The sequence below is a fragment of the Adiantum capillus-veneris genome, chromosome 9 (genome assembly GCF_014529385.1).
Source record: "Adiantum capillus-veneris isolate H3 chromosome 9, ASM1452938v2, whole genome shotgun sequence".
In the NCBI taxonomy this organism is placed as follows: domain Eukaryota; kingdom Viridiplantae; phylum Streptophyta; class Polypodiopsida; order Polypodiales; family Pteridaceae; genus Adiantum; species Adiantum capillus-veneris.
In genome coordinates this window covers 13,114,885-13,123,101 of record NC_140939.1, presented here as the reverse complement: position 1 = coordinate 13,123,101, position 8,217 = coordinate 13,114,885, and the positions used below count along the sequence as shown (strand labels likewise).

Sequence of the window (8,217 nt, the reverse complement as noted above, 5' to 3'; positions counted from 1 at the left end):
GTGGAGGGGAGGATAGCAAGGTTAGGTAGGGTCGGGTTTAAGGGAGAGGAGGGTGCCGAGATTTGGAGCATTAAGTCAACATATGGTTGGTTTGGGAAGGTGTATGAGTTCGGGATCACTATTGAGAAGTTTAGTGAGGGCTTTGTTGATGGTGTGGGAGAGGTTACGTGTGTGGGTAAGGGGGGAGAATGGAATTTTTACAATGGTTGGTGAAAGCTTGGTGCTAAGTGTTTTCTGAAGTAGAGATGGTCTTACCTCATAAGAGATAAAAAGGAAACAAGCTTCCAAAAGGGAGGGGGGATAGCCTTTATCTCTGAGTTTGGTATAAAAGAGGTTGTGAATAGTGATGAAGCCTGCAAGAGAGCTTTCCCAAACAATGTATCTTTTGAGTTCTGTAAGGAAGAAAGAAATTTTTTCGTGTGTAGGATGCCACGACTGCCAAGGAATGTAGTTGTAGGAGTTGAGGCTTTTTTGGTGGCAGTGTGAATCAAGAATACCGCAGGTGACAAAAGTGGGTCCTTTGAAGAAGTGGATATCCAAAATGAAAGCCTCTTGAGAAGATATGGAAGAGGTGATTCTAATATGCTCTTGGAGAGGATGTCCATAGTTTTGAAGGATCTTACTTAAGCCGGAAGTAGCACCATCCCAAATGCCGAAAGCATCATCGATGAATCTTTTGAAGTAAAGAAGGGAAGGGGAGTCGAGTAGTTTCATGCCTTCTTCTAGGGAACAAAGGAAAAGGCATGTGTAAACCACTGCAAAATTTGATCCCATTGTTGTGCCTTTGGTTTGATGCCACACTTCGCCTTTGAAAGAGAGATAGTGGTGATTTAGCATGAGAGAGGCTAGGGACATAATGAAATGCACTTTGGGTTAAGGGAAAAAACTTTGGATGGAATTTTTGAGGGCTAAGAGTCCCTCCATAATGGGGATGCTAGGATAGAGGGACTCTACATCAAAAGTGAAGAGGATAATATTCGGAGTAAGGGGGGTGGATATAAGGTCCAAGACAAGGGAATGGGAATCTTTAAGGTGTTGGTTTTTAGATAGGAGGATAGGGTAGAGTTGTGCGTGGATCCATTTGGAGGCATTTTCTAAAATATATCCCTTATGGGAGCAAATAGGGCGTCCTACAAGGAATGGTTTATGGATTTTGGGTAGGAGAAAAAAGGGGCAAGGTTTTGGCTTAACTAAAGAAGAGGAGAGGATGAAATCCCTTTCGTGGTTAGGGAGAAGGGGGTAGTTCAAAATCATAGCGGTGAGGAGGGAGGTAACAAAAGCTAGAGGAGGGGAAGAAATTACGGAATAGGTAGAGGTGTCCATGAGGTGACGAAAGGCTTCTTTTTCATACCAAACTTTGGAGAGGACAACGGGACCAAGGTTTTTATCCGTGGGTTTGATTATAATGCTTCGGTTATTTCTTAAGGAAGATAGGGCATTATTGAAAAAAGGTTTGGTGTGAAAAGGAGGAGAAAAGGAGAGAACAGAATTGAGGGGAGTGAACACATTATTAAAAGCTAAGTTTAGAGCGGAGGAAAGTAGAGGTGGATTCCAAGTAGGATTAGGAATAGAGAGAGAGAGGGTAGAGGGAGGGGAGGAGTCCTTAAAACAAATTCTAAGGTGGAAGCTTCTTTTTAAATTAGAGTAGGCTTTAAGAATGGAATCCGGAGAGGATGGGGGAGAAGGAGGGATGTAATTGAGCCCAAGACCTAGGAGTTTATGTTCGGAAGAGGAAAGGGGCTGACTTGAGAGGTTGTGAGAAGAGAGGTTTGTAATTTTGTGCTCAAGAGTGAAGATAGAAAGATTGCTTAGCATCAAAATTTTAAAAAGGTGAGGGTTATTAAGAGGAAGCCAAAATTTATGACACATTTTTCTAGAGTCGGAGGGATGGGGGAGGAGAGGGAAAGTACAAGGAGGAAGGGTCCAAAGGTGAGGAAAAAGAGGGGGTTTGAGAAAAGAAGGTGGACCCAAGAGGTAGGGTGTTGTAGCCCTATTTCGTCCTCCTCCATTGCAAGTTTTTTGATCCTTTGGGGAGGCTGAACTTTGGCTGTAGCGGCTTGGTTTAGGGCAAGAGGGGAGGTTTGGGGGAAGGAGTTCTGAGTGGGTAGTTTGGAGTTTGGAGAAGAGAGGGTAAGGGAGAAGGGTTGCTAGAAGAGGGAGAGGGATTTCTTGGAGTGTTTAAAATGGGGAGATTACAAGAGGGGGTGGAGTGGCGAGGGTATAAATTAGGGGAGGAGGGTTTTGGTTTTTTAAATGGTTGATGAGTGGATTCTTCATGGGAATTTCTAGCTAAGGAAGGGTATGGTTTGGAAGGTTTGGATTGGAAGGTGGGAGGCTTGGAATGGGTAGTGTGGTGAGGGCGTTTGGGAAAAGAGAGTTTATGAGGAGGAGAGAGGAGCTTTTCATTTGTGTGGTGACCTCGTGATGCACCAATTCACCCACGGTTTCCTCTTTGGGAAGGGATTCCACTTCTTCTTGGAGAGAGATTTGTGACCTCTTCCTAGCATTACGAGCCACCATGCTCAAGGAAGAGGCTAAGTTTGTTTCCAAAAAAGGAGTTGGTTGGCCCAAGCCGAGGGAAGCACCCTAGGGAAGGAGATGGGTGCAAGTTTTTTAGGGAGTTCTAGAAGCCTCTCTTCCACAATATCGTGGTAGTCATCAAAGCTTTTTTGAAGATTTTTTATGAGTAAAGTTTGGGCTTGGATGTATGCCTTAGTGGAAACTAGTTGGAATTGAATGTTTAGTGCTTCTAGCTTAGCGCTCAAAAGCGCTTGTGCATGAATGTCTTCCAAGGTAAGACGAGGGGTTTTCATACAAAGACTATGAGGGGCCTTTTGGTTAGCGTGAAGGCTTTGAAGGTGCGTGAGGTGGGATTTGGCTTTGTTAAGTTTGATATTGAGGGCTTTAAATTCCTCCAAAGAAAGAGATACAATTTTGTTGAATTCCAAGGGTTTCTCTATAGCGGGTAGGATGGGGAGGGATGGTGAAAAGGGAGAAAGGTTTGAAGAGCTAGCCGAGAAGGAGCCGAATGACGAGGGGAAGGTAAGGGGGGGATTAATGAGGATTCCGCTTTGAGTAAATTTAGAGAAAACACCGCCATGTTTTGGGTAGGAGGAACTCGTAAAGCCATGTGTGGAAGGGCTAGCCAAGCCGGGATGAGAAAAAAGGGCGGGGTTATCTTTGCCGCGGTTGTTGGTGGAGGGAATAGAGAGTTGCTCGAGATCCTCTATAGGTAGATTAGCGGTGAGACCCATAATCTCCTCCAGACTAAACAATGTTTTTTAGTCGAGGTAATGGGGATGTTTGTTGTTAGCATTGGAGAGGTTAGGTTTGAAGAGGGAGGGTTTAAGAGGCAAGCCGCCGAGACGAAGCCAGGAAAAGCGATTACATCAACGGGCGGGGTGTTTAGGTTATGGGAAACCGCAAAGGGGGAGGGGGCGGGTGTATGATCCACCGAAGTAAGGTCGGGGGTTTCATCCAAGGCCATAGCCGCTGGAACAAGGGTTAAAGATGAGGTGGAGGAAAGAGGAGAGGGGGAAGCCATAAAACTGAGAGTTTTTGGTTTGCTGTGGTCTCCGAGAGCCGTCGGCTAGCTGTAGTCGCCCTGTTGCCCACTTTCTACTGTCGACGCCGACGCCTGCACCTGCACGCAAAAAGTCAACACCTGCATGCAGCATCGGCATCGACGTCGACAACAGAGAGTTAGCAGAAAGTGGGCAACAGGGTGACTATTGCTAGCCGACGGCTCTCGGAGACCACATCAAACCCAAAACTATCGGTTTTATGGCTTCCCCCTCTCCTCTTTCCTCCACCTCATCTTTAACCCTTTCTCCCACGGCTATGGCCTTGGATGAAACCCGCAACCTTACTCCTTCCGCCAAACCTTCCCGCTTGCCCCAAACCAAGCCGCTACATCCAAAGTTTAGCCTCCCCAAAGGCTCAAAAAACATGCAATGGAGGAGGACGAAATAGGGCTACAGCACCCTACCTCTTGGGTCCACCTGATTTTCTCAAAACGCCCTCTTTTTCCTCACCTTTGGATCCCTCCTCCTTGTACTTTCCCTCTCCTCCCCCATCCCTCCCACTCTAGAAAAACGTGTCATAAATTTTGGCTTCCTCTTACTAACCCTCACCTTTTTAAAATTTTGATGCTAAGCAATCTTTCTATCTTCACTCTTGAGCACAAAATTACAAACCTCTCTTCTCACAACCTCTCAAGTCACCCCCTTTCCTCCTCCGAACATAAACTCCTAGGTCTTGGGCTCAATTATATCCCTCCTTCTACCCCACCCTCTCCCGATTCCATTCTTAAATCCTACTCTAATTTTAAAAGAATCTTCCACCTTCGAATGTTTTTTAAGGACTCCTCCCCTCCCTCTACCCTCTCTCTCTCTATTCCTAATCCTACTTGGAATCCACCTCTACTTTCCTCCGCTCTAAACTTAGCTTTTAATAATGTGTTCACTCCCCTCAATTCTGTTCTCTCCTTTTCTCCTCCTTTTCACACCAAACCTTTTTTCAATAATGCCCTATCTTCCTTAAGAAATAACCGAAGCATTATAATCAAACCCGCGGATAAAAACCTTGGTCCCGTTGTCCTCTCCAAAGTTTGGTATGAAAAAGAAGCCTTTCGTCACCTCATGGACACCTCTACCTATTCTGTAATTTCTTCCCCTCCTCTAGCTTTTGTTACCTCCCTCCTCACCGCTATGATTTTGAACTACCCCCTTCTCCCTAACCACGAAAGGGATTTCATCCTCTCCTCTTCTTTAGTTAAGCCAAAACCTTGCCCCTTTTTTCTCCTACCCAAAATCCATAAACCATTCCTTGTAGGACGCCCTATTTGCTCTTATAAGGGATATATTTTAGAAAATGCCTCCAAATGGCTCCACGCACAAATCTACCCTATCCTCCTATCTAAAAACCAACACCTTAAAGATTCCCATTCCCTTGTCTTGGACTTTATATCCACCCCCCTTACTCCGAATATTATCCTCTTCACTTTTGATGTAGAGTCCTTCTATCATAGCATCCCCATTATGGAGGGACTCTTAGCCCTCAAAAATTCCATCCAAAGTTTTTTCCCTTAACCCAAAGTGCATTTCATTGTGTCCCTAGCCTCTCTCATGCTAAATCACCACTATCTCTCTTTCAAAGGCGAAGTGTGGCATCAAACCAAAGGCACAACAATGGGATCAAATTTTGCAGTGGTTTACACATGCCTTTTCCTTTGTTCCCTAGAAGAAGGCATGAAACTACTCGACTCCCCTTCCCTTCTTTACTTCAAAAGATTCATCGATGATGCTTTCGGTATTTGGGATGGTCCTACTTCCGGCTTAAGTAAGATCCTTCAAAACTATGGACATCCTCTCCAAGAGCATATTAGAATCACCTCTTCCATATCTTCTCAAGAGGCTTTCATTTTGGATATCCACTTCTTCAAAGGACCCACTTTTGTCACCTGCGGTATTCTTGATTCACACTGCCATCAAAAAAGCCTCAACTCCTACAACTACATTCCTTGGCAGTCGTGGCATCCTACACACCAAAAAATTTCTTTCATCCTTGCAGAACTCAAAAGGTACATTGTTTGGGAAAGCTCTCTTGCAGGCTTCATCACTATTCACAACCTCTTTTATAGAAAACTCAGAGATAAAGTCTATCCCCCCTCCCTTTTGGAAGCTTGTTTCCTTTTTATCTCTTATGAGGTAAGACCATCTCTACTTCAGAAAACACTTAGCACCAAGCTTTCACCAACCATTGTAAAAATTCCGTTCTCCCCCCTTACCCACACACGTAACCTCTCCCACACCATCGACAAACCCCTCACTAAACTTCTCAATAGTGATCCCGAACTCACGCACCTTCCCAAACCAATCATATGTTGACTTAATGATCCAAATCTCGGCACCCTCCTCTCCCTTAAACCCGACCCTACCTAACCTTGCTATCCTCCCCTCCACTTACTCCACTAACTCCTCCCTTCATTTGTCCCTTATACCTCTTTCTAACTTTCACACAGGGCTCGTTTAAATTTTGATTGACTACCCTTTACAAAGGCGCTCCTTAAAAATAAGCCCCCAAGTGACTTGTACTCCCTTCTTTTACTTCCCACCACCTAGAAGTCTTTTCCCACCTTTTTTTCTTATACCCCCCACATTAAAAGAGGAATTACTCACCTTCCAAACTAGCCTCTCCTCCCTAACTATGGTACTTGGTACAGGTCTTTGAACCTTGACTCCCTACTTAAACCCCCTCCTCCCTCCCTTTTTGTTTACACCATTGATGAGATAATATAGCGAAACGCGTTTGGTGTGGACTCTGGTGTAGTTCCTCTTTCCCTTTCCCCCCCCCCCCCTTTCCTTTTCTCCTTTTTTCTACCTTTTTGGCTATTACCCTTATGTCGGAAACAAGTTTTTCTCGCCAAAAATACTATTTTTTAATTAACATGGCTTTTGTGGAAGATACCTCTACGTAGCTCTCATCAACGCTCTCTTGTGGCAAAGAAAGAAGCCTTTCAACAGCCCCTAATCGATTCTAAGGCTCACTGAAAAGCTCTAAACTCCATAGCCATCATCTCTCTCTCTCTATGTCATTTTACTGAGTAATCACCCTCTCGGTGATTGTTTTTCTCGCATACGAGTGCATGTATGGATCAATCGAGTGCATACAAAGTTACCCCATGATTATTTTATCATGTTTAATACGTTGATTTATGCACATGATGTGTTTATGATCACATACATTCATAAAAAGCGCTTTTTGTTTCACGTCATAGAGGCGGTAGGAACACTGTTTTTATCATAAAAACCACAAACCATTATGAATCATCCCAAACCCTTTATACCAGAGATAAAACACATAATTTAGAAAATTTTCCCTCTTAGTTTTCATGTGAAAAACATGCACGAGCTAAGAGATATGGTCAAAAAATAGCTTGTTGTCGACTACACAACCAAAATTTTTGACTAGAGGCTCCTGGAGAACCACTATATAGATTCACCGGATGGGCAAAACCACTTTAAAAATTGAAAAGCTTGATGATAAATGAATTAAGGTCTTCGTTATCACCTCGGAAATGCGAGTTATTAATCGCTGTAGAACCGGTTTTACCTACACACAAAGGGGTGCTACCTAGGAGGGGTACCATATGGCGTCAAGAGTTAATCGAGATCTTTTTTATATGTTTTATGGTTTGTTTTGATGAGTTGATTTCAATTATTAGATGGCCGTAAACTTATGTGAGAGTATATGGTTAAACATCCCGAACCGCATAGGCAAATATGATTAAAGTGGCTTTCTTTTCGGGTTACCGTTTGTTGTGTGAGTACTGTATGGGTAAAGCTATGTGATAGAGTGATATTGTATATTATGGAGATGAGCTTGATGCATTTTTTTGAGGTCTAGTACTTGCAATTGCATATGCTTTTTGCTAAAAAGTTGTTTTTTGCATATGTGTGATGTTATGGTTTGTGGTTGACCTAAAGGTCGAAGCTGTTTTGCATCATGTTTATGGTGATGGAATGTTATCATGTGATGTATGGTAACTCATGGATTGATGTGGATGTATCATATACATGGTTGTGATTGCTTTCCACCTTCCTAGGTCAAAACTAGCTATATGTTCTAGGGGGGTGAAGTGCAGATGTGATGCATCAACTTTGCATGGTTGGATGTGGTAAAAATTGGATTTTTATATCATGATTAGTTGCTAATCAAAATCTTTTTATGCATGAAAGAATCATGTCTTAAGGGTCACATGTGTGTGGACTTCGATTGATTGTAGGGGATGTAACAAACTCCAAGTGTGGGAGTTGGTTCAATGTGATTATGATTCATGGTTAAGGCCTGAGATTCCCTTATGGACTATGGTTGATATTCTATGGTGTAAGCCGGTGTGCCTCATGGGTTTTCTTTCTGGATATGGTAATGCTGCCGAAAATTTTGCAGGCATGTTATGTTCTAAAGTGGTTATGCAGGATTGGTGGTGCCCCACCCATGTTGGGTGGATTGCTCGCCTGTGTGATGTGATTGGATTATGATTTATGGTTTTGGGATTGGATCATGAAGTGATTTGGGTGGTTTATGGCAGATGTGTAAGGGTAGAGACCCTATACAACCTAACTGCTTGGAAAAGATTGTTTGTGCATACGAGAAATGCTATTGTGATTGGATTCATGTGTTATGTTTCTCATGGCAGCGTCATTACAAGACTAG

The 8,217-nt window shown here is 43.4% G+C and overlaps 1 protein-coding gene across 1 annotated transcript in view; it reads left to right on the top strand.

Moving 5' to 3' along the window:
* Positions 1-3,953: 3,953 nt before the first annotated feature.
* LOC147450144 (uncharacterized) overlaps positions 3,954-8,217 on the top strand; it is a 38,989-nt gene continuing 34,725 nt past the window's right edge. Inside the window, exons 1-2 of the mRNA XM_086520419.1 lie at positions 3,954-4,305; positions 4,435-4,661. Of these exons, the coding sequence (XP_086376545.1) occupies positions 3,954-4,305; positions 4,435-4,661 (579 nt within the window). The remainder of the gene's footprint in view (positions 4,306-4,434; positions 4,662-8,217) is intronic.